The sequence below is a fragment of the Saccopteryx bilineata genome, chromosome 7, assembly GCF_036850765.1.
Source record: "Saccopteryx bilineata isolate mSacBil1 chromosome 7, mSacBil1_pri_phased_curated, whole genome shotgun sequence".
NCBI classification, from domain to species: domain Eukaryota; kingdom Metazoa; phylum Chordata; class Mammalia; order Chiroptera; family Emballonuridae; genus Saccopteryx; species Saccopteryx bilineata.
Genome location: NC_089496.1, coordinates 47,404,817 through 47,431,015, shown reverse-complemented (window position 1 = coordinate 47,431,015; position 26,199 = coordinate 47,404,817). Strand labels below are relative to the sequence as shown.

Sequence of the window (26,199 nt, the reverse complement as noted above, 5' to 3'; positions counted from 1 at the left end):
GATGCCTCCCTTGCTTTACCTCATCCTGGCCCTGTTGCTGACCTCTCCATGGGTCTCTCCGGGTCCCGGTACGTAGGGTCTGTCTCTCCGGGGCCCGGTACGTAGGGTCTGTCTCTCCGGGTCCCGGTACGTAGGGCCTGTCTCTCCGGGTCCCGGTACGTAGGGTCTGTCTCTCTGGGTCCCGGTACGTAGGGTCTGCCTCTCCGGGTCCCGGTACGTAGGGTCTGCCTCTCCGGGTCCCGGTACGTAGGGCCTGTCTCTCTGGGTCCCGGTACGTAGGGTCTGTCTCTCCAGGGCCCGGTACGTAGGGCCTGTCTCTCTGGGTCCCGGTACGTAGGGTCTGGCTCTCTGGGTCCCGGTACGTAGGGCCTGTCTCTCCGGGTCCCGGTACGTAGGGTCTGTCTCTCCGGGTCCCGGTACGTAGGGTCTGTCTCTCCGGGTCCCGGTACGTAGGGCCTGTCTCTCCGGGTCCCGGTACGTAGGGCCTGTCTCTCTGGGTCCCGGTACGTAGGGTCTGTCTCTCCGGGTCCCGGTACGTAGGGTCTGTCTCTCCGGGTCCCGGTACGTAGGGTCTGTCTCTCCGGGTCCCGGTACGTAGGGCCTGTCTCTCTGGGTCCCGGTACGTAGGGTCTGTCTCTCCGGGTCCCGGTACGTAGGGTCTGTCTCTCCGGGTCCCGGTACGTAGGGCCTGTCTCTCTGGGTCCCGGTACGTAGGGTCTGCTGGATGCTGCCTGGCAGACCAACAGATAAAATATCCTGGACTGAGGGAGGAGGCTCCCAGGAAAGGGGAATCTCCACACGCCTCCTCTGCTCTCTGACACTCATCTTCCCAAAACTATCCCTCTGCCTTAACCCTCTGCATAGCACGAACGTTCATGTGCGTCCTTGTGCCTCCTGACCATCCAGAGTATGAGCGTAACTAAATTATTTTTAAAATGTGTAAGGCAACATTAAAAAAAGGCAAATGTATGTTCTTCTTGTTTCCATAAATTGGTTATCAAACAAACATGATTTTAAGTTAATAAAACTGCAACTGGAACTCATTTCATTTTTTGAAAAAAACCTCACTCCCGGGGGTGAGCGAGCATGAGAAAAAACTCATTACTCACAGGGTTAATAGCCTGCTCCCATCTAGCAGCACGGCTTCTCCTGGAACACCTCCCAGGCCCACGAGCGAGCCGTGGACTTGTGCCCAGGGCAGAGGATGTTCCGAAATGGGCAACATGAGGTCGCTCAGGCTTCCAAGTAGAGGTGTGGGCACTGTCACCTCTTTAGCCACACTTGCTTGGTCTCAAAGGAAATCTGAACAAGTCTCATCCCCTGGGAGACGCATTGGATCAAAACCTCAGAAACCCTGGAACTGAAGGTCCCCTAGCAGCTGTAGGTACAACATGGCGGGGTGTAGGGGGCATCGACCCCATTCCTGGAGTCCTGGAGGACTCCGAGTGGCCTGTAATGCACACTGGGCCGTTTCTTTTTTTTTTCTTTTTTTTTTTTATTCATTTTTAGAGAGGAGAGAGAGAAAGGAAGAGAGAGGAGAGAGAGACAGAGAGAGAGAAGGGGGGAGGAGCTGGAAGCATCAACTCCCATATTTGCCTTGACCAGGCAAGCCCAGGGTTTCGAACCAGCGACCTCTGCATTTCCAGGTCGACGCTTTATCCACTGCACCACCACAGGTCAGGCTGGGCTGTTTCTCATGTTTGATTGCCCATGTGTGCTAGGGAGAGGCCAGCCTTTGGAAAGAGAGAGAAGTGGTATTCCCTGTGGATGAGGGCTCACACGTAGGGGTCGTGTGGGTAAGAGGTAGGAAGGAGACCAGCTGAGCACGGAGCGCCAGTGGCAGAAGGAAGTGGGACAGCGATCCTGCCACAGAAGAGCGGTCACTGCACTTGGTTATGGAGACGAGGCTGGGCCCGCCCAGGAGCCCCCGACAGGCCACCTGTCCACACGGGGCTGCTGGCACACAGGAGAGCAGTGTGTCTCACGAGTCAGCTCATTTCAAACCTCTATAGTCTGACATAAACCCCAGATAACGTGCAGACACAAATTAAAATGGAAATTCTACTCGTTACTCGGCCCACGCAGTGCGATGTCGTCAGACTGGGGATGCTTGGCCAGGGGGAACCGTCAATAAACCGCAAATGCCACATCCTCTGCTCGGCCTCGGGCAAGCCCCGGACGGCCTTGTTCGTTCCTCTCAGGACACAGACGGGCGTGTGTGAGCCTGCTGGTCCCTGCTCCTGATCCAGAGCCCCGGAGGGGCTGGGGACCCAGGAAGGGATGGGCTTCACTGATCTCTATCCCACAAGTGTCCTCCTGGGAGGGGCCTGGGGAGCGTCTGCAGAGTGAAATCCGGCAGCAAGGCTGCTCAGTCTCTGGGGTCCTAAAGACTGGTGACAATCTGCTGCCACCTGCTGTCCACTTCCTGCAAAACCCCCAAATCTGACAATGTCAGGGGCTACATCCCTGGAATTGATGACCACCGGCTCCAACACAGAGGCAGGGTCACGGATGCTCTGGGCCCGGCTGTGTCCAGGCTCAGAGACCCCCGCGGAACATTATCACAGCCCTTCCTCGCCAGGGGTCACTGGTTCCCCACAGCCTTTGCACTAAACATGGCCTCTGCAAGCCGAAGGTCCTCCTGCCTGGTCACGGCACCCCCTTACCTGCTTCCTGACCTTCCACTCCTCCGTGAGGGCCACAGTTCAGCACCCAATTATAGAGAGCCTCGTGCAGGCCCGGGGTCAGAGACAGACGACCGTCTCCTCCACGCCCAGGGCCAGAGGTGGCTGCCAAGAAGGGTGTCCAGACACTCCTCCCGCCTAGTTGATATGGCAGGACATTGCCCCGCCATGAAACCAAGGACAGATTCACCTCATACTCTTGAGGCTGTCGGGTCACGAGGGAAGGGGCTGTCTGTGGGCCTGTATCAGGCTTTGTTCCAGCCTCCCCTCCAGGGTCTGTCTCCTCACCTGTCACCTCCATGCGTGGCCTGCCTCCCCGGGGCATCCCACGCACCAGAGGGAGACAGGCTTGGCAGCTTGTCTATCTGCAGTATGACACTGGGGGCTGGGTGCGTGCAGAAGAAGCCAGGAGAACTGAGATGGAAGACACAGGTGCCCGGAGCAGGTGACCAGGTGCCCCTGGCTGGACACACCTATCCCAGCTGCCGTCCAGGTTAGCTGCGACCAGCTCACAGATGCACCCTTCTCCAGAGGGCTGCCCTTTGCCAAACCCACCCAGGAAGTGGCACACTGCCTGTCCCACCCCATAATGGGCGATTCATCACCAACGACTGACACAGGGGAAAAAATAAGCTTACTTCCAGCTTAAGGGTGGGACCAGCTCTCAGTGAATTATCCCTCTCAACTCCCTGTAGGATCAGACGGAGACCCCACAGCCTTCCTGAGCCCTGCTCTGTCCTGCTTCCCTCACTGAGAGCATGCCCCATAAACTACACGGAATGACCCTCCATCCCAGGCTTGGCTCCTAGGGCCCTGGTTCCCAGCCCTCAGCCTGAACCATCACCTGAAGGGCTGATGAAACACGATGCTGATCTTCACCCTCAAAGTCCCGATTCAGTAGGTCCAATGGGTTATGTTTCTAACAAGTTCCCAGGTGATGCAGCTGCTGCTGGTCCAGGGAACACGTTTATAACCACTGCCCTTGGAGCCTCCCCAACAATAATGTCCACCTAATGGGTTATTACAAAGAGCAAATGAGAGAGCATACACAAGTGCTTAGCATGGTGCCCAGCAAATAGGGAATACGTGTTAGGTGCAAACCAAGGCTCCCAAAATGTCTGTTGATTGACCAGTATGAAGGTCAACACTATTAAACATAAGTTTATGTCTATAACATAACACCCCTGGTTACACTTCACCTGGTACGGGGGGGAGGGGTTGTGGGAGCACTTTCATCTGCTACCCACTTTCTATAAGACAAATTCCACACCATCTTCCCAGAGTTTAATGACTAGTCCAGGGCCACAGCAGTGATAAAGGACAGAGTTGGCTCACCAATCCAGGTAGTCAGACTCCAGAGCTCAGGTGCCACACCTCCTAAATGCCCTGTAAACAGCAGCTGCTCAGAAAATATCTGAGGCATTAGAGTAACTCTGGAAGTAAGAATCGCAGGCCAGCAAAGTGCATGAACTGGAAAAACACTTGGAAATCACCTATCCAGTGGCCCCACTTTACAGTCAGGGACACTGAAGTCCAGAGACAAATTGACCAACTCAGGTCAGCCAGGGCAAAGTGAAGACTAGAACCCAGGCCTCCTGACACTCCACCCACCCCTCTTCCTGCTCAGCCCACCATCTCCTGCAGATCCTGCAGCCTGAGAATGCTCCCAACCACCAGGTCTGAGGCATCGGTCCCTTTTCCAGGGCACATGTGTTCTCGCATGGGAGGTCAAAACAAGGCCCTCCACATCAAATTATGAGCAAGCAGGTTTTAACTCAGCATGAAGAAGAATTTTCTAATAGTCAGAATCAGGCGGAAGTACTGTGGGAAGTGGGGAGTTCCCCACCACTGGGGTAGTCTAGTTGAAGCCAAGCTGTGGGAAGGGAGAGGTGACACCATTCAATCATGTATCCACCAGGCTCTGGAGCTGGCTGCCTGGGTTCAAACCCCTGCTCTGTCTCTTACTGGGTGCCTAAGCTTGGGCAAGAGAAGCAACTTCTCTAAATGAGTATTTGTCTCTGCACAGTGGGGAAAATCACAGTATTTCTTATAGGGTTGACATAGCTATATACACATCTTTATTCTTTTTACTGGCTTTTATTTCTAATTCACTCAACAAGTCTAATTATTCCTACATGACAATCCCAGGAGAAAAAAGAGAGGATGGAGCAAAAAGCAACGCTGAAAAAATAATAAGACCATAATTTCAAAACTGATGTAAATTGTTAATCCACAACTTCAGGAAGCTCTATGTATACCAAGCAGAATCATCTAAGAAAAGCATAGCTAAGCACATTAGAGTAACACTTGAAAATAGAAGGAGAGAATCTTAAAATAAGCCGGGGGTGGGGGTGGGGGGAGAAGCAGCCAGAGGTTTAAAAAAAAGACACATTACTTTCAAAGGAATAACAATAAAAATGTCAACTGATTTATCAAAAGAGAGGATGAAAGCCTATGGCAATGGAGTGAAACACTTAAAGTGCTTAAATAAATAAATAAAGTACCGATCTAGAATTCTATACCCATTGAAAATAGCCTTCGAAAAATAAAGGCAAAATATATTGCCAAACAAAAACTGAAAAAAATTATTGTAACACACCTGCTAAAGCAATACTAAAAGCATTCTTCAAGCAAAAGGAAAATGTAAATGTAATATTTATTCCAATTAAAATTTAAAAATTATCAGACCAGATTAAAATTCCAAATATATGCTGCTTGTAAGAAATAAGCTTTATATATGTATTAGACTATAAGGAATCTCAACAAATGTCAAAGGACTGAAATCATATGGAGTAGATATGACCAAAGTGACAATTTTAGCAATCAAAAACAGAGATAACCAGAAATATACTGGAAGTGTTTTTGAATTATCCAATACATGTCTAAGCAACCCATGGGTCAAAACAAAAAAATCACGATGGAAATTAGAAAATATTTTAACTAAATTATAAGAGCACATACATATTATCAGATGGGTCACAGACAAAGCATTGCTTAGAGGGAAATCTGTACCCTTAAAAGATGGTACAAGAGAAGAGCTCTGGCTGGTTGGCTCAGCAGTAGAGCATCAGCCTGGCGTGCAGGGGACCCGGGTTCGATTCCTGGCCAGGGCACATAGGAGAAGTGCCCATTTGCTTCTCCACCCCCCCTCCTCCTTCCTCTCTGTCTCTCTCTCCCCCTCCCGCAGCCAAGGCTCCATTGGAGCAAAGATGGCCCGGGCACTGGGGATGGCTCCTTGGCCTCTGCCCCAGGCGCTAGAGTGACTCTGGTTGTGGCAGAGCAACGCCCCGGAGGGGCAGAGCATCGCCCCCTGGTGGGCAGAGCGTAGCCCCTGGTGGGCGTGCTGGGTGGATCCCGGTCGGGCGCATGCGGGAGTCTGACTGTCTCTCCCCATTTCCAGCTTCAGAAAAATACAACAACAAAAAAAATAAAATAAAATAAATAAATAAATAAATAATTTTTTAAAAAAATTAAAAAAGAGAGAGAAGAAGGCTGAGGATACATTATTTAGGATCCGTGTCGATAAAACAGAAAATAATAGAAAGTTAAACTCAAAGAAGGTAGAATGAAAGAAAGAGTAACAGTAAGAGTGGAAATCAGTGAAATAGAAAGCAAACACACAAAGCCAAAAGTTAGCTTTCTGAAATAGTATACAACTGGTAAACCCCTAGGAAGACTAGTCAAAAAACAGAAAAAACACAAATTACTAGCATCAGAAATGAAAACAGACAGCCCAACAGGTCATATAGGCTTTAAATGATAATAAGAGGATATTATATTTATACAGTTTTATACCAATAAATTTAAAATATAGATAAGATGGGAAAATTCCTTGGAAAAATAAAATTTGCAAAATTGATACATGAAGAAATAGAAAATCTGAATTAAAAATAATTTTTTCAGTTGAATCCATAATTTAAAATCTTTCAACTCAATGCTAGGAAGGCTTCACTGATAAATTCTCCTAAATATTTAAGGAAGAAATAACACCAATCTTACACTAGCTCTTCAAGAGAACGGGAGAGAGAGGGATCGTTTCTAGCTTATCCTAGACACCAGACGCCGATGAGGCTGCTGCCCAGAAGGAACTTTACCAAATTCTCCTTCACAAAACCCTGCACAAAAATTAACAGACTGAACTCAACAACGTGTGAAAAGATCACCTATCATGACCAAGTGGGTTTGTTCCACGAATGTAGGATGATTTAACATTCAAGATCAGTCACTGTAGGAATCATCGCGATCACTGAGCAAGAGGAAGAATAGGGCTTTTAAAAATGGCCCCACATCATGTCAGCCTGGCCACGTAGCTGCAGGTTTGTGTGGGGGCCATCTCCTACAGCCTCTTTACGATGAGAAATACAAAGGCCAAAGGAATGTCGGCGGCAGGTGGCCACGTGTGTGTGCTCTCTGGGCTGTTCTCCCCTTGACAGAGTGACCACGGTCACCTCCCCTACTTCACAGCCTTGCCTGGAGAGCCCAAGGGGCCACAGGGGACTGGCCGGTTCCCCTGGGGGAGGCACCACCTGGGCACAGTGTGCTCACCTGAGGGGCAGAGGCTGGTTCCCCTGCCTCTTGAACGCTCTTTCCAGCCTCTCCTGGGTCGCCCTGGCATTCCCGCCCAGCAAGGAGAATTTCAAGGGTGTCCTGTCGTCCTCTGGGCCGCCGTCCACGGCTGGACTGTCCTCTGAGAGAGCCGTCCACCTCCCGCTCCCCCTGGGGAGCAGCCCTTGGCTCGGCAAGTGAGGAGGGCTGCTGGCTGCGGACCTGGGCTTCTCCGCGCTGGGCTCACCCAGCCGGCCCAGGGGGTCCCTGGAGGTGGGGCCGGCGCTGGGGGCCAGGCCCTCCTGCATGGCAGGACAGGCCGGGGTGCGGGTGGCCGGTTCGGGGGCCTTCCGGCCATCCTCCTTGTGGGGCTGAGTCACGCTGCTCGAGGCCAGGGGCCACCACAGGGACCGCTTGCGGAGGGAATCCTGAAAGTGACAAGGACAAACGCAGTGAGGATCCCTTCAATCAAAGTGGGAAAATACATTACCCACTTCAAGCATTTGCCCATGATGTCCCCTCCCCGGGAAAGCCTTTTCCTATCCCCACGCCCTCCTGTCAAAGGCCCACCTCTCCTCCATGCAATACTAAAGCCACCGTTTCCATAACGCGGTCACTGCACCCCACAGGCCAAACCCCACGGGGGCCGCAGCCCCTGTCCCCCACTCTTCCAGGGAGCAGGTCCAGAGGGCACAAGCGTGACCCAGGGACAGACCGCGGTTCTCGACCCTGTGTCACCCCCACCAGCTGCATCACCTGTAAATTACTGAACCTCTGCCCCTCACATTCCTCCCCTGTAATATAACCTGTCCACAATCGACTATCTGTACTTTCTAAATCCCAGAACAAAAATTTCTTTTGGAATCCTGTAACAAAGTCTTTTTAACTGCTTTGAGGTTGCTTACTCTTTTTTTTTTTTTAATGTGACCATTCGTGCTTAGTTGTGGACGTGTTAATGTTTTTGTTCTGCACACACCACACAGCCTATAACTGCAGGCATTATATCGGATGTAGTTTAGGCACTGTTCTTCTTTTCTGGAAAAAAAATTCTGAATTCCAAAACGCACCTGGCTCAAAGGTTTTGGAGGAGGGCCTGGGGACCAGTGGGGCCCACCTCCACAGGATCGCGTGAGGACTGACAGAGACCCGCTTAGCGCAAACCAGACCCAGCGCGGTGGCTCACAAACACCGGCTACCGCTGCCCAACTTTACTAACGGCCTGAGCCCTCCTGCTGGGCGCCATTCTTCATTCATCTCTGGTGCCCACAGAGCTCCCAGCTCAGCGACCTATACCTAGTAAGCACCAATTTGCTTAGCTTTTGAAAGGAAGGAATTCCAACGGAGCCAACTGATGTGTCCTTTCTTACTACTCTTGACTAATTGATGAAATGGTGAAGTCATGTTGTTACCAATCTAAGGTAGGGGGTTAGGGGAGAGGGACAAAAATACACCTGCTGAGCTATTCCTGGACCTGTCGCATGTCCAGAAATAATCCTGAGCCAAGTGGTAACGCCTGCGCTGGAACAAGAAGAGCTAATTCGGTAGTGCTCTCGCCTCGTGGAAATTACTAGACACAATGAACCTCTTCCAGAAGCCAGCCCGGCACCCGTGCCACAGAACGGGGAAAACATTCGTCACCATTCCCAAAGAGACCCAAACTTCTGGCCAAGGGCAGGAACCCAGAGTCTTACTCATCCTTCGTAAGTGCAGAGCTGACCCAGCAGTGAAAAATGATGAAACACCTAGCAGATCTTGCTCTACCTGCTGGGCAACCAATAAGAATGGCCAAGGGAACCCTGGCCGGTTGGCTCAGTGGTAGAGCGTCGGCCCGGCATGTGGAAGTCCCGAGTTTGATTCCCAGCCAGGGCACACAAGAGAAGCGACCATCTGCTTCTCCACCTTTCCCCCACTCTTTACTCTCTCTCTCTCTCTTCCCCTCCCACAGCCAAGGCTCCATTGGAGCAAAGTTGGCCCAGGTGCTAAGGACATAAGGACAGCTCCATGGCCTCCACCTCAGGTGCTAGAATGGCTCCGGTTGCAGTGGAGCAACATCCCAGATAAACAGAGCATCACCCTCTGGTGGGCATGTGGGGTGGATCCTGGTCAGGTGCATGCGGGAGTCTGTCTGTGTGCCCCCTCCCCACCCACGGCTTCTCGCTTTGGAAAAATACAAAAAAAAAAAAAAAAAAAAAAAAAAAGAATGGCCAAGGGACTCAAAGGCCCACAAAACACCTTCCAGAAAACCTGGGCAAATTCTACAACAACCCAGTGTCCTTCACAGGATTCAGAACCCCCCCCTGGGGGGGGAGCACACAAAACCACCACTGAACGGAGAAGTGTGCTGAAGCACTCTCTTGGTGGTGAAGCAGACCCACCCTATTAGGAGGGGTCCCGACTGCATGGACTTGATGGTTAGACAGGACCCTGGCATTCAACTTGTCCACCACTTTTAAGTGTGGCCCGTCAACCTTAGGGGCCCCCAATCTTTTGGGGGAGCTCAAAACCCTTTTCATGATAACACTATGAGTGATCTGCCTTTGTCGCCGTGTTGACATTGGCAGTGATGATGTAGACACTGCTGGTCCGTGGCAGGAACCAAGGCAGTGGCACCGAACGTGACCAGTGCTCTAGGTGCTCACCGCCAACCACGATAAAAATAAGTAAGTAAAATGCTACTGTCGGTACTGTCCAAGCTGAAGCACAGGCATTGTTAGTATTCTTCAGCCTTGACCCTGTGGCACACATCTCTTTACTCTTCTGTGTGACAGAGTCGGAGGTGGGCAGGCATTCTGCTTGACGTACAGGGTAACAACTTTCTCGAGGAAAAGCACTTGTCTAGCATCTGAGTTGTGAGCTGAACCCGCTGTTTATTTTTTCATGGAACAACTGAACAGACCAAGTATGGCTTATTCAATCTTGAGTATCTAGCAGGCATTTTCTTGAAAATAAATTGAGCCTGACTAGGTGGGGGTGCAATGGTAGAGCACTGGCCTGGGACACAGAGGAGCCAGGTTCGAAACTCCGAGGTTGCCAGTTGGAGCGCGGGCTCACCAGCTTGAGCACGGGGTCCCTGGCTTGAGCTCAGAGGTCACTGGCTTGAAGCACAAGGTCACTGGTTTGAGCCCAAGATCACTGGCTTGAGCAAGGGGTGACTGGCTCTGCTGGAGGCCCCCAGTCAAGGCACATATGAGAAAGCAATCAATGATCAACTAAGAATTGATGCTTCTCATCGTTCTTTCTTCCTGCCTGTCTGTCCCTATCTGCCCTTTTCTGTCTCTCTGTCTCTGTGGCTAAAAAAAGAAAAAATATTGAGCCTGTCACTTCAAGGGAAACAAAGGATGTTGTCAGTGACAAAATACAAGTTTTCAGGTAAAAATTACAATTTGGGGAAATGTGCACCTGGCACTGTGAGCTTGAGTGCTTTCTCAACACTTAAAAATGTTTGTAATGAGTTAGGTGGTGACATCAATAGATGTGACTTATTTTAATTTTTTTAAATAAGAAAATATGTCAGTATTTGGGAGATAACTCAGTAAACCAACAGTTTCCAAATGATCAATGCCTTATGTGACTATACCAGGCAGTGGTAAGAAAAAATTCTTTCAAAGTGAAAGTCAGACTAATAGAAGTGGATAAAAGTTCATTGTTATGGTTTCAGAGTCCACATTAAGAAACTATAACTTGTCCAGTTTGGATATAGTATCAAAGAATACCTGAGTTTTCTGAAAAGACTATTAAAATACTTTTTCCTCTTCCAAATGCACATCTGTATGAGGCCAGATTTTCTTCACTGCTTCAACCAAAATACCATAACACAATAGACTGAATTCAGACACAACTATGAGGCTTGAACAATCTTCTACGAAGCCAGACAGACAGGAAAGAGATTTGCAAAAATGTAAAACAGTGCTACTCACCTCACTACTTTCTTGTTTCGCAAAATATAGTGTTTTTATAAATCCGTTGTTTGTGTTAAGTGTAATGGGTTTACTACTGCTATTTTTAATGATTTAACAAGTGGTTTTTTAATCTCTGTTTTAATTTCTAATGTAGTAAATGTCAACAGACATGACACACATAAACAAAAGCTCTTCGGGCTCCTCAATAATTTCAAGAGTGTAAAGAGATCTTGAGAATACCAACTGTGAGAACTGCTGATGTAGTCTAAACTCTCAACCAGACAGGAAGCCCTTCTACAACATCCCCAGCAGATGGGGTACCCGGCTTTACCTTAACACAACTGGTCTAATTCCTTCAAAAAAGGCCTGTTCCAATGCTGAGAGCTCCTCACACCCGCCTCCACCCACTGGTCCCAGCCGTGCCCGCTGCCGCCTCCAACACAGTCCGCACCGCTCAGCCCAACCCGGGGCTGCGTGCCACGCCCTGCGCTCAAACAGGGCAGAGCCCCTGCTCCCCGGGGGCTCACAGCTGAAGCTCAAGGTGGCGAACAGGGTTCATCTCGCTCAGCTCCAGTCTATTCCCTGGGGGTCACTGCCCAAGAGGCCCAGGAGGTTCTGGAGTCACATCCAGGCTTGACAGGAGAAAGGGCACTGAGATCAATTAGCAACGTCTGCCACAGGCACGGCATCAGGAGGTGGCACGGAGGAGTCGCCCAAAAGCCATATAGTCGCCATCCTGGGACGAGGCTATTCCTACCCCGCCTGAAGAAATCTCTCCCGTTCTGTCCCACCTCTCAGAAGCCTTCTCCTCCCAAGTCTTCCCATTTCCTCCAAACTCTTCACCCCCTAGTTCCTTTCCTCCAGTTGTGGTCCAGCTTAGGAACGTCCCTCTTCAAGCATAAGACACCTAGGATGAGACGTGATGTCAAGGTGTGGTCTGAACCACACAGAAGGGAGTGGTCTGGACAGCGAGATGGCATGACCATTGGAGACCACTGGAGAGCCATGGCATCCCAGAGCTCGAAGGGGCCTGAGACAGCTGGTTGGACAAAGGAGACCCCGGCCAAGAGAAATAGACAATGTCCAAAACATCTCAGGAGATGTAGACAGAGGAAGGGAAGGGTTCCGCTTTTTCAGCAAATGGGTTTTCTGAAAATACCGGTGTTTACAGCCACAGTCCACACCCCACCACGCAGCTCAGGAGAGTGGAGGGGACCAGCCATGGACACATACCGCCTGGTTTTGGTTGGCTCAGGCTCCCGATCTGTCCGATCCCACACACTGAGTTTGGTGTTTGATTTTACTCTGTTGTTTTACAAACTCCTCTTACATTCATTCTCTGATTTGGTTTAGTCCCCCACCTAATGGGACCCTACCATAGTCCCTTTTTAAGGGACACTATAAAACAATGATGTTAAGGGCCCTGGCCAGTTGGCTCAGCGGTAGAGCGTCGGCCTGGCGTGCAGGAGTCCCGGGTTAGATTCCCGGCCAGGGCACACAGGAGAAGCGCCCATCTGCTTCTCCACCCCTCCCCCTCTCCTTCCTCTCTGTCTCTCTCTTCCCCTCCCGCAGCCAAGGCTCCATTGGAGCAAAGTTGGCCCGGGAGCTGAGGATGGCTCTGTGGTCTCTGCCTCAGGCGCTAGAATGGCTCTGGTTGCAACAGAGCAACGCCCCAGATGGGCAGAGCATCACCCCTTAGTGGGCATGCCGGGTGGATCCCAGTCGGGCGCATGCGGGAGTCTGTCTGACTGCCTCCCCGTTTCCAACTTCAGAAAAATACAAAAAAAAAAAACAAAACCAATGATGTTAAGTATCAATACTGGGGTTTCTTTTTCCTTTTTAACTATCATGTTTTTAAAAATGAAAAATTAGTTCCCTAGACTTGGACGAGCCCCCCTCCCCCGGCAAAGCAATATAAAACCACAACATCCACCTCACTGACAGGATGGGTAAACCGAGGGCAGGGCAGGAGGTGAGGACTGCCCCCGCTCCCACAAGGAGAAAAGAGAGGTGCTCTTCCATTTCCAACACACAGACCCCCCCCCTCTTGGGCTGCCTGTGGGGTGGCCCCGAATAAACCCAGGTAGGCCCTCACGCCCCGGCAGGTTCGCCCTGTCCACCCTCATGACAACAGCAAGGAGCACTACCTGCGGGGAGCTGGCGGTGGGCCCGGCCATCATGCCTCGGACAAGCAGGCCAGACTTCGGCCTGGTCTTCTCTCCCACCCTCTTCGTGTCCGAGGAAGGGTCTGATGACGGCAGCTTCTCCATCTTATCCCACGCAGAGGCCATGGTGGGGCTCTCAGCCGGGGCGGTCTGCACCAGCTTACTTTTGGGTGGGGGCCTTTTGGACGATACAAAATTAGCAAGTACATCCCCATCAGGATTGTCGTGTCTGCCAAAAAAGGAATCATTTCCATTAAAACAGACTCCCCTGAAGGAATCACTAGCAATGATAATAGACTCCACACTGCACAGGCCTTCCCAACGAGGCCGCGCACATAGCTGTGGGTGAGCTCCAGCCGACCTGGACCTTCTCGTTAAAGGTCAGGAACGGAAAATACTCTCGTATTGGGGAGCGCCTGGCCTACACAATGAGATCAGGAAACAAGAAACAAAATCAGAGTTGATGATCCATGATAGGATTCCTCCAGTATTTGCTATCCTCAACCATAAAGAGCATCCTTATTCCAGACCCAAATGATCAAGGGAAATCGGCCTTCAGTACAGTCGTGGCCCACGTCGGGCGGTCTTCCTGCACGCCGCGGGCAGTGGTGGGTGCAGACCGTGTGGACGTGGCTTCCCCGACGGTGCGGTCAAGGCTCAGTACGGTTAGGGCACACCAACGACTTCATTTTCTGGGTTGCTTGGCATTGAAAGAGAAAACAGCGAGGGGGAGAGAGAGAGAGGACGAGAGGGTGAGGGACAGCGAGGGCAGCAAGGGGTAGGAAGAACAAGGAGGAGGAGACGGAGACCCAGGTAAAGAGGAATCTGGCCTGGGACCACTCAGAGCCAGCACTCCTGACCCGGGTGGGGGGCAGGGCTGTTTTCTGCCCCTGGACTCTGGCACCTGCTCTGCGCCAAGCTGCTCACCAAGGCCTGGGTCACGCATGAGAGAAGCGGTCATGTGTGCTATGATGGGGGACGTCCAGCAGGGGAAGGGTCTGGAGCCAGCCAGGGGAAATCTAGAAGGGCCCCCAGAGAAGGCGGCAGCCAAGTCTGAGAGGGCAGTGGGCATGAGGTACCCAGGGGCAGGCCCGGGTACCCGCTGGAGGCCTGTGAAAGCAGCGCATGCCCAGGGGAGCCCTGGGGACTGACCACAGAAAGGGTTTTACAAGTTATCCTAAAGAGCCTGGATGTTATCCAGAAGCTACGGGGACGTCTGAAGCCCTCGGCAGCGGAGCAGCACGGCAGACCTGTTTCCTGGCAAGTTCTAGCTCGGGTCAAGGGTGGATCCGAGGAGAGCGGTGGGGTCCTGGAGACCGGGGAAGAGCCTGGGCTTCCCGAGAGAGCCGGAGAGAATTTACCTCGGAAAGGACTCAGAGATGCAAAACTAACAGGCGAGGAGGGGTCAAGGGTGACACCCACGTTTGAGTTTGGGCAACTGGGTGGGACTCGGGAGCGTCAGCGACAGCACGGCAGTTTTCACCGTTTCAGAAATATTTCATTTCCCAGTCAGGCAGTGTTTGTGAGGGAGGAGCCATCTTCGTCGGACCAGCCTCGTTAACGTGCACCTCTCCAGCCGTGAGTTCATCTTTCCGTGGTCCTCACCCTTTGCAATCTCGACACCCACCCCTCAGCTCTGGCCTCCCTCAGGGAAGGAAATGCTTTTCCGCAGCGCTGGAAGAGAACCCCCATTCCCCGGGAGTGGGGGTCACGCTGAGACCGTATGCAGAGTGGTAAGGTTGTAATGCAACAGGACAGTTTTCCAAATACTAAAGGTCCAACCAAGAATGCTAATTCATTTTCTTCCTAGGAGTTCCTAAAGGCTGTATTGTGCAGATTTTTCCATCTCTCCAGTGTTTTGTTGCCTTCTAAGAAGATGCTAACAAAACAAGCCCCTGACCCTTATGAATCATGGGATTTAAGTTAAAGACTTTAAATCACAAGCACCCTCCATCACAAAGTGGTCTCTTCCCGTGGCCTCCGGAGGGAAACACCTGTGTTCCACAGCAGGGATTTTGAAGTGCAGAGTGTAGAAGGCTGAATGATGGTCCCCCAAAGATGTCCACATCCTGACCCCTGGAATCTGTGACTGGGTTACCTTACATGGACAAGGGACTTTGCAGATGTGATTCAAGATCTTAACGTGGAGAGATTATTCTGTATTACCTGGATGGACCCCCTAGAATCACAAGGGTCCTTATTAGAGGGAGACAGGGGGATCAGAATCAGTAGAGGGAGATGTGATGACAGAGGCAGAGGGTGGATGAAATGCCTCAAAGACGGAGGAAGCGACCACAAGCCAAGGAATGTAGGTGGCCACTAGAAGCGGGAAAAGGAAGAGAAAACAGATTCTCCCCCAAAGTCTCTGGAAGGAACCAGCCCTTCTGACACTTCGCCATTATCCCAGTCAGACCGATTCTGGACTTCTAACCTCCAGAACTACAAGATAACAAATTTGTGTTAAGAGACCACAATGGTTAAATTTTGGGTGTCACCTTGGCTAGGTCATAGTGCCCAGTTGTTTGGTCAAATACTGGCCTACATATTGCCATGAAGGTATTGTTTAAATATGATTAACATTTACAATCAGTTAACATAAAGGAGATTGCCCTAGATAACATGGGTGGGTCTCACTCGATCAGTTGAAGACTTTAAGGGCAAAAACTGAGGTTTCTCAGAGAATAAGTAATTCTGCCTCAAGACTAGAACACAGAAAGCCTGCCTGAGTTGTCAGTATGGCAGTCTTCCCTAGAGATTTCAGATTTGCCAGCCCCCACAATCAAGTGAGCTAAAAATAAATTGCTTTACACACACACACACACACACACACACACATCTTCTCGGCTCCTGTTGGTTCTGTTTCTCAGAAGAACCCTGGCTGTTAAAGCCACAGAGTTTAATTTGTCATAGCAGCAACAGGAAAACAGAAGAGATACCTGGCTTTGCTCGTTTCTGACAGTGACGTTCTCCATGCCGTGTCTTCATCTGCCAGGTCATATATGTTTACCAGCGTGGTCTCTGAGCTTCTCAACGGTAACTTGGTACTTTTCTTTGGGAGTGAGAGTGCAGGCATTGGTGTTTCTTGAGTGAAATTGTTAGCAGTGTTTTCAAAGTGATCCAGAAAGTATCGGGTAATGAGTTCAAGGTTTGTTTTCAGAGGATTTTCCTTTGCCTATCAGTGGAAGAAAAAATATCATTAATTGCATGTTCAGCTTCGGAGGAAGGGTGGTAAAGATGGCTAATCTAATCTTTTCATAAAATGTATCAACTTCTCACCTACACATTCTCTCAGGAGATGTCCACTGACTGCCTATTACATGTGAAGGACTTGGTTAGCACAGAGACAAAGTCAAAATCTCTACCCTAAAGGAGGTGGCATCCATTGCATGAGTCAGACAATTCAATTTTAATTCAAATTCCCTCTTGCTTTTTTCTCCTGGGAATAACTATAAAATATATACCCTTTCATTTTTAAAAAATTAAGACTTTAGGGATTGCTGACTCCAAAGTCTGCTGACATTTGGGACCTGAACCTTCTTGTAGTTGGTGTACTCGACATGTGACACTGGGGACTTAGGAACAACACAAGAGAAGGTTACTGCAAAGAACACGGAGAAGCAGTCAGGATTGACTCGGTTTATACCCCAATCTTAAAAAAAATAAAAAGATACAATGAAACTCTTTAGTAGCCAGTCTTGGAAATAAGGAATATCAGCATTCCCTAACCCTGACCATACCAAATATCACCTTAGGAAATTTTTTTAAAATACGTATTCCCAGGCCCCACTGAGTCTTACTGGGCCAAAACAAAGATTGGAGTCCCGATTTCCTCTCAAATTCCTGTAAGTAGTGTGGACAGACCCCAGACTGGCCTCAGGGATCGGGCCATGTAACTGTCAGTCCTCACACCACTTGCCTGGAAACACCAGGCCCCTGGGAAGTACACCCAGACGTGGGGCATTTGGTGAGTTTGCAATGAGAGCGATAGAGCACCTGTCAGACAGCCTGGCACAGGGGGACCCTTGGGCACATTCAGTCCCTCCTGTTCCTAGTCTCCTGATCTACGCGGCAGAACTCAGGGGCCTAGACCACAGCCAAATGCGTTAGGACCAAACTCAATGGATGTATCAGGCAGTCAAAAATCAGGGAACGATTGTAATTTTTTTTAGTATAGAACCCCAAAAAAAATATTTGTCTAAGTCTAAATGAAACTTATAAGAAAGAGAGTCGGGGAAAAGATACTACATAATTTATTTCCACCTTCTTGCTTTTTCTTTCAATACGAAAGATTTAGGGCCCTGGATTACTTGAATTATACTTTATGGCTTCGCATATCACTTTGCTCATAATAGACACAGCCGTTACATGAATCTACACACCGTTTCTCAAAACCTCAATGTTATTATACAGGCATTTTTATTTATCATTTACTTAATAAGGAAAGACAAGTTACTGAAATTAACATTAAATTGCAGGGCTGCCCCGAATCATACTAGCTTTATGAGATTGTCAAAGTCATTTTGCAACAGATAAAAACGTACTTTCTCTGTAAAATATAAGCTCCTATTCATTGTGTAACAGCTAATAACTACTGTGTAAATCAACATAATCGGGTACTTATCAAGATCTAATGAAAATATCTCAAGTATCTTAACATAACAGTTATCTTAGGGAGACTATAGTATGGAGAAGAAATACAAATGACTTGAATAGAAAGATACTTCTAAAAAAGTAGGTAAAGGTATACTTACATTTAAAAAAAATCTCACTGCACCAGAATTGTTCACTGAATTTTCTAGTTAACTGTCTCACTCTCTGTGGAAAAATCTTTCTAAAATGTACAGTCTACTCTCCTGGCTTAAAATGGAGAATGTCTAGATGTCTGCTGCCTGGGTCAACAGTCTTCTTTCTACAGGGCTTTAGCCGACAGCACACAGGAGACGGAGGGGCCCGAGTGTCACCCCAGGACCCAGAGGATGAGGGGCATTATTTGATGTCTTTACTGAGCCTCTGACAGGACCTCCCCTGGCAGCCACTGCCCTTTCTCCTCCCTCTGGGGCACAAGATCTCCTGGCCACCCGAACAGTTCCTGCAGGATGATGATACCAATTGGTTGTGGTTTATAGGTTTGCTTAAAATTCCTTCACTTTGGCCCTGGCCGGTTGGCTCAGTGGTAGAGCATCGGCCTGGCGTGCGGGGGACCCGGGTTCGATTCCCGGCCAGGGCACATAGGAGAAGCGCCCATTTGCTTTTCCACCCCCCCCCTTCCTCTCTGTCTCTCTCTTCCCCTCCCACAGCCAAAGCTCCATTGGAGCAAAGATGGCCCGGGCACTGGGGATGGCTCCTTGGCCTCTGCCCCAGGCGATAAAGTGGCTCTGGTCACGGCAGAGCAAAGCCCCGGAGGGGCAGAGCGTCGCCCCTGGTGGGCGTGCCAGGTGGATCCCGGTCAGGCGCATGCGGGAGTCTGTCTGACTGTCTCTCCCCGTTTCCAGCTTCAGAAAAATAAATAAATAAATAAAATAAAAAAATTCCTTTACTTTATGGAGGGAAACCTGGCCTGAGTCCCTCCCTGGGCTGTGATGTGCACAAGGGTGGTCTTCAGGCTGTGCTCAGGTTCCTCCAGCAGTGCCCCAGCCTTGGAGGGCCGGGGGTATTGCTCCCCCATACCAGCCCAGCCTGCTGAGATGTCTTTTGAAAAAAGGGTTCGAGTGAAAGGAAGCCATTACTAGGATAGGACTGGGAATCGGAAGACCTGGTTCTAGCCCCTCTCCTACCCGGTGACTGATGGAGACCTTGACAGGCCGCTTTTCCCTGGCTCACGGCTCCCTGGGCAGGGTCCCCACTCTATCGGTGGTTTACGGCCAAGAAGGCAGGATCCCTTCGGCTACACTTCAAACAGGACTGCTTCCACTCTTTGTTTTCCACATTGAACTTCCGCAGGAGCTATCCTTCTATTGCCTTTTTTTCTTCCGATAATTGCTAAACTACATGATCATAAGGTTCTTTCCAACTCTGATACTGTGCCCCACCCACCACAAGGCAACGTCTGCTGGGAAGCCCGTTCTTAAATCCAGTTAGAAGAGTCTGTCTTCCTAACAGAAAGAGCCATTAGGCCTGAAGGGTAACTTCACTCATTCACACACTTCCTGCACTCACTCAGTCAATCAGATAATCCAGAAATACACACTGACTATTTACTATGTCATCGGCAACACAGCAAGTATGGGGATTACAACAGTGAACAAAAGAGATGCCATCTCTTGCTTCCTGCTGCGTTCAAGGTGGTTGGGGAGGCAGATACTAATTAAACGAGCACAGAAGTACTCTATCATAACCTTGACAAGCACAGCAAAGGAAAACTACAGGGTGCCATGAGAGCTTGTGACGGGGTGGGGGTGGGGGACTGAGGCTCGTATGGGGAAGCCCCGCCCACCCGAGAAGCCCCGCCCACCCCACCCATCCTCAACTCCAAGGCACCTGGGGAGCTGAACCCAAGACTCCCTTCTGCGGGATTTAAATATCACAGTAGACTTAAGAATAAGGTAGTATTCAGAACTGTGAAGGGAAGCCTTAGGCAGGCAGGGAACGGAAAATTTTAAGATAACCAAATACTATATTCTTAAGAAAAGTCTGACTAAAAATAGCCTCATGGGGGAGGAGGGAGCACAGGGAACAATGTTACAGATTCGAGTTTGAAATGAGCCTGCTAGCTGGGCGTGTGCAGTATGCCTTTGGGGGGGGCTGGGGGGTGGAGCTGAGACTGATACCTGACTCACACCTGGCACTTGTCAGCACGGTTGGATCTGTTACTCCCTGACCGCAGGCGTGGCCCGCCTCCTGCTACCCATCTCTGAGGGCCTGGCAGGGCTCATGCGTGCTTTGACATTGCCAAACTCCGTTTCAGAGCCTCACACCACACATCAAGAACACGCACCTTGTTCTCCTTGTAGAGAAATTCAAGATGCAAAACCTTGCGGAGGTTGTTTCTGCTGTTTATGCTGAGATCGGAGCGTGGGCGTTCCTGGTCCATGGTCACGCATGTCTTCTTTAGGCCCTGGGGGAAGGGATCCGAATCATTATTCATCATTTTAAATCAAAACCCTCCATTCTCTGGCAGGGTATAACCAACAGACTGCTGATGTTTACTATGATCATTCTTTTTCTTAATTTTTTGACAGAGTCACAGAGAGGGAGAGACAGGAAGGGAGAGAGATGAAAAGCATCAATTCTTTGTTGCACACCTTAGTTGTTCAGTGATTGCTTTCTCATATGTGCCTTGACTGGGGCGCTCCAGCAGACCGAGTGACCCCTTGCTCAAACCAGCAACCTTGGGCTCAAGCTAGTGACCATGAGGTCACGTCTATGATCCCACACTCAAGCTGGTGAGCCCTTGCTTAAGCCGGTTGAGCCCGCACTCAAGCCAGCAACCTTGGAGTTTCGAACCTGGGTCCTCCGCGTCCCAGTCCGATGCTCTGTCCATTGTGCCACCACCTGGTCAGGCTATTATGATCATTCTTATCCTGCCTTCCTCAGGAGAATACTGTGAAGACCAAAAACTGACTTAAGAATTTTTATATAACCTTTATACTTTGACATCATCTTCGCAATTACTATTCTAAATCTTACGACCAGACCCCGTGGGTTAAGCAAAGTAAGGTGGGTGTCCCGTCAAGCCATTTCACAGAGAAGGAAATGCAATTCAGGTAACTGACTCACTACAGCCTGGCTCAGGAGCCCTGGGTGTGGCCCCAGTTTTGGGGCCACAGAAGATGAAGCTTTAAAAGCAAACAAAAGGGCCTGACCATGCAGTGGCACAGTGGATAGAACATCAGCCTGGGACGCTGTGGTTGCCGGCTTGAGCGTGGGATCACAGACATGACCCCATGGTTGCTGGCTTGAACCCAAAGGTCGCTGGACTGAAGCCCAAAGTCACTGGCTTGAGCCCAAGGTTGCTGGCTTGAGCAAGGGGTCACTTGCTCAAGTAGAGCCCCAGTCAAGGCAATATGAGAAAGCAATCAGTGAACAACTAAGGTGCTACAACTATGAGTTGATGCTTCTCATCTCTCTCCCTTCCTGTCTGTCACCGTCTGTCTCTCTCTTGTTCGCTTAAAAAAAAATGAACAAAAGGTCAATATTCATCCCCTCCTCTGCTCAGGTGGGGAGCCAGGGTTGGTTAGCCCAAGGAATCACCTAGTAGAGCTTCCAATGGGCGCAGCCTGTGAGCCAGCAATGCTACAACCCAGGCCCACAGGAAGCCACTTTCCATCATCCAGACTTAAACTTCCAGAAGGCCTAGCGAAGACGCACTCCAGCAATGGGAAGTGCTGTCCCCTGTAGAGCCCGGCTTCTTCATTGGAAAAACAAGCACAACAGCTTTGACCGCCCATCTCGCCAGGCCACGGTAATCCCTGCAGAGTGGAGACGAGGCAAAGCTACCTTGCCAACAGCCCAGCCTGGAGTCAGAGGAGCCCTTTGCTCTGGAAGGAGCCAGACCTTAGAGCTAGACAGGCCTCAACTTCTCCTCTTGGCTCTGCGTTCAGAACTTAGCAGAGGGTCTCGCTGCTGGGAAAACAAGACAAAACCTGTTGTTGGCCGTGAATTGAGGCAAGAAGAATTTGTGAAACAAGAGGTATGAGCACAACCCTGAACCAAAGAAAACGTTGGCGGGAAGAGGGAGAGAAGGGGGCGTGTTGGGGAAAGGGAGGACATGCGTAAGAGCGACCGGAAGAGGGGTGTCTCGGGAGCAAGCATCAGCATGCCACCTGGGCCTCCCCACGTCCTTCCCCCCACCACAGCGACGGGCAACCTCTGCAGTGAGGGCCTTCCTCGGCTGGATGACAGCTGGTCAACAGCTCAGATCAGCAAGTCTTGGCACCTTTACCAAACTCTCCAGAATTGTGTGCATTTGAACCTGGCATTTGAAAATCACTGGGGTGGTGGACAAGAACACCCTCGGGGATCCGCCAGTCCTTGGTCCCATCCTGCCCTCTGAATCTTCATTCACCCAACAAACATCTGACATGCACCCACTACGTGCCAGGCTGCTCCAGATGCAGGAGATACAGAAGGGAAGCAGCAAAGTTCCCCCCTTCCGCCATGGGGCTGACATTCTGCTGAGGAAGCAAGCCATAAACAAGGGGCCCGTTTCCAGTATGGCGGCTGCTAATATGCACTGCTATGGAGACAACGATGAGGACACAATGACAGGAGACAGTGACTTATTGAGCATCGGCCACGTGCTCACCCCTGCCTTCCGGTTTCCCGTCTATGGAATGAAGGGAACAAACCTCCAGCCCACTAGTTCAGCTCCTGGAGGCAGAGGAGTGAACAGATGAGAGTCATGGCCCTCACGGAGCTCACACTCGATAGGGCTGAGGGACGGCGACAAGGTGGCAGGAACTGGAATGGAGAGGGGAGGGAGGTGGAAGAATAGTTCGTGTCGGACTGTGAGGGTGGTGGAGAGCTGGAAATGAGGACTGCGGGGTGCTTGGAACTGAGATCGTGGAAAGGGTACAGCACTGACAATGACAAGCCTAGGACACGGTCACAGGAAAGGGTGGCGGAGGTAGAATGGGGCTGGTCACTGCAGAAAGGGGGCCATGGATCTGGGAGGCTGGGGCACCAGGAGAGTCACCTCGGTAGATCCTGACATCACCAGGAGACTGTCATGACTCTCCCTGAGAGGAGGTCACACTTGGTGAGTGTCAGGAAGCCACTGTAGCTGGCCCTGATGCAGGGTTGAGGGGTGAGGTCCGAGGGGGAGCGGGAGGCCAGGTCACAGCCAGCCCTGAAGGCCCTGCTGCGACCTTTGCTTGGACTTGATTCTAATTGTAACAGGAAACACATGGAGGTTTTGGCCAGAAGTGACATGATCTGACCTGTTCACCCCGGGCAAGTTTCTTCACTTCCTACTGTAGTCCTATAGGAAAGAAAGTGATTATACCCATCCTTCAGCACTGGTACAAGGATTGGAGAAAACAGGCACCTAGAAGGGACCTTGAATCGTAATGGGAACTCTCTTGGTTACAACTGCTGGTACTGGACTTGTGTCCAGCCTGGTGGGGAGCACATGGTCTCTGCCCCAGGGCAGAAGACGATGACAGAAGCAGGCCACAGGGGCTACAGTCCCAGCTCTCAACGACTTTTTGAATGACTGCGGCAACTCTTTTCTCCTCTCTGGGCCTCAAGTGTGCCCAGATAAAAATGGGAGGGTGAAGACGCCAGGTGAACCAGACAATTGCCAAGGTGCCACCCACCCAGTTCAGGTGTCAGCTCTGTGGACCTCTCTGGGAGATGAGAAAAGCAGATGAACTATAACATGAGCGTCGGTGAGCAAACCAGACAAGATGAGCCAGGATTCCACCCGGAGTTCCAGGGGAAGCCCTCCAGAAGGGACTGGGGCTTGGGCGCAACGGGAACAGCGTGTGGGGGAAGCTAGACATGGGCTTGGGGCGGTAGGCTGAGGTCCTGGGGAGCCCCGGATATCATCAGGTGAGGAATTTGGAATTCGTTTGTACTCTAGACAGGAAAAGAATGAGGAAAACTCGGAGAGTTTTGCTTGGTGTCTAGACTTTTTTTAAAAAAATGATTGTGTGATTGTGGCCCTGGCCCGTTGGCTCAGCAATAAAGTGTTGGCCAGGCATGTGGACGTCCCGCATTCAATTCCTAGTCAGGGCACACAGAAGAAGTGACCATCTGCTTCTCCACCCCTCCCCCTTCTCTCTCTCTCTCTCTCTCTCTCTCTCTCTCTCTCTCTCTTCTCCTCCTGTAGCCATGGCTCAAATGGTTCAAGCAAGTTGGCTCCAGGCGCTGAGGATGGTCTTGCCTCAGGCTCTAAAATAGCTAGATTGCCGAGTAACAGAGCAGCAGCCCCAGATGTGCAGAGTATCACCTTGTAGGGTGCTTATCTAGTAGATCCCAGTCTGAGCACATATAAGAGTCTCTCTGTCTTCCTGCCTCCCCACCTCTCACTTAATAAAAATAGTGGTCAAGCCTCACAGGGTGTGTCACTGATGTTCAATGTCTGGTGGGACTCAGTGATGGAAAGTCAAGTAGCCAGAAAATCAGAGCAGATACAATGAAGCCACAGACCTTTAAAAACATTTCTTTAAATAAAAACACATGTTTAAAAAGCTAACAAACACTTTCAAAATAGGAGCACATCAGAGATGGAGAGAAGACAGTGTTGAATACCTACTATGTGCCCCATACAATGCTTGGGAGCTGCCGATACATTATTAATCCTCATTATAAATATGCTACGGGTAAATCTTCTTATTCCTGTTTCACAGGTAGGAGATCAAGGCAGTGAGTGACTGCCAAAGCTCACACTGCTAGCTAGTAGCGGACACTTGAACTCTGACTCCAATACTCTTCCCCTACCCTCCATTCTAAACACTATTTTGTTTGTGTCTCTGTTTTAATCCCAGACAAGTGACCATCACCCTCCTCAACAGGACAGACATCAGGAGGACCCAAGACACAGAGCAGTGGCCAGCCTTCAGTCACTTTGTATAGAAGGAATAATGGTTGCTGTCCCTAGCTCTCATCCACCATAACCCTCAGCCACTTCTTTGCGGGCGGGGGGGGGGGGCTTTCCAACCTTCCAGCACTCCCAGAACTCTCCTGGGACAAGACAAACAGAACTTTAAAAACGAAACTGACGACTAAACTGTTGGTGAAGAGGGTCTGACTGTCAAGAACTTTGTTAGCCCGTCAAGCTCCCGTTTGGGGGCAGTTCTTCCAGGTGGGACGGAAGTCTTGGGCAGAGCTCCTCATGGACAGCGGCGCTGGGCCATCGCTCCTGGGCGCGTCCCGGCCACCGCAGGGCCAGGAGGGGACAAGCCCGGGAGGGGACAAGCCCGGGAGGGCGGCTGCGGTCCAGCCAGCTTGCGGGAAGTGCGCGGTGACAGAAGGGGCTCCTGGGAAGTGTAGTCCCCCACCCCCCGGCCCGGGGAAGTGGCGCTTCTGTCGGGCATCTCGGGGCAGGCAGCGGGCAGGGAAGATCTCCCTCCAGGAACATTGTAGAGGTTGCAGCGGAGACCCCGGGGCGCCCCCAAATCAGAGCCACTGCCCCGAGCCGAGCAGCGCGGCGCCACGTACCTTTCTGCTCAGGAACTCCCTGACCAGGGAGGCGGCCACCTCCTCCACGAAGAGGCTGTCCATGCTGCCCGCTCTACCCACGCGGCCGCGGCCACGCAGCCCCAGGCCCAGGCCTCGGTCCGTTGGCCAGTATGGCCGCGTTGCCGTGGCGACGGTGTCCTCGGCTCGGGGAGAACTCCTCCCCTTCCCGGGAGCCCGCGGCCCGGGGGTGGGGCGGGGAGGGGCGTCCTTTACACTCGCTGCTGGGAGCGGGAGGCTCTAGACAGAAAAACCCAGTGCCACCCAGGAGCCGCCCACGGCCTCCCGGCGCGGGTTCTGGCTCTGCCCCTAACCATCTGGGTGGCCGCACAAGTCACTCCTCCCATCTGTCTCCATTTCCCAAAACGAGAAATGGGGAGAATGCTTTCCGACTTAATCCAGGGGGAGGAATCCTATAGCAAGTGTCCCCTCCAGGTGCTGGTGCCTGGGATCCCCCAGGGCCTACTGACCTTGGCTGGCCTGGACTGCGGGGACCCAGAAGCCCAGGGTTCTGCCGACTCAGCACTGAAATTCAAGGACAAGCCCCTCCCCCACTGGGTGCCAGGCTTCCCATAAGGAGACTGACTGCACCAAGCATTCTACATGCTCTATCAATCACATCTTTAATCCTACAACCTCCAGGCCAGGTGGTTGCTATCGGACCCATTTCTTCCAAACAAGACACAGAGATTCCAAAAGGTTTAGATCTGGTGCTGAAGGTCACACACTAGGAACTGACAGAGCTGGCAGTAGCAGCTCCCTCCCTCTCAGTGACTTGGGTACCAC

At 50.9% G+C, this 26,199-nt stretch overlaps 1 protein-coding gene across 3 annotated transcripts in view; it reads right to left on the bottom strand.

Annotated features, from left to right (window-relative positions):
• The window catches only part of MINDY4 (MINDY lysine 48 deubiquitinase 4), a 103,672-nt gene extending 78,098 nt beyond the window's left edge, over positions 1 to 25,574 (bottom strand). For 2 of the 3 annotated variants that reach the window (XR_010726613.1, XM_066239748.1), the window contains exons 1-5: positions 25,396 to 25,574; positions 20,228 to 20,347; positions 16,230 to 16,465; positions 13,276 to 13,522; positions 7,230 to 7,657 (exon numbers count right to left, since the gene is read on the bottom strand). Coding sequence is in view for 2 of the 3 variants with exons in the window: in XM_066239748.1 (XP_066095845.1) it covers positions 7,230 to 7,657; positions 13,276 to 13,522; positions 16,230 to 16,465; positions 20,228 to 20,347; positions 25,396 to 25,458 (1,094 nt within the window). In the remaining variant the exon portion in view is untranslated. The remainder of the gene's footprint in view (positions 1 to 7,229; positions 7,658 to 13,275; positions 13,523 to 16,229; positions 16,466 to 20,227; positions 20,348 to 25,395) is intronic. The other variant, XM_066239749.1, reaches the window with a different exon arrangement.
• Between the last annotated feature and the right edge of the window lie 625 nt (positions 25,575 to 26,199).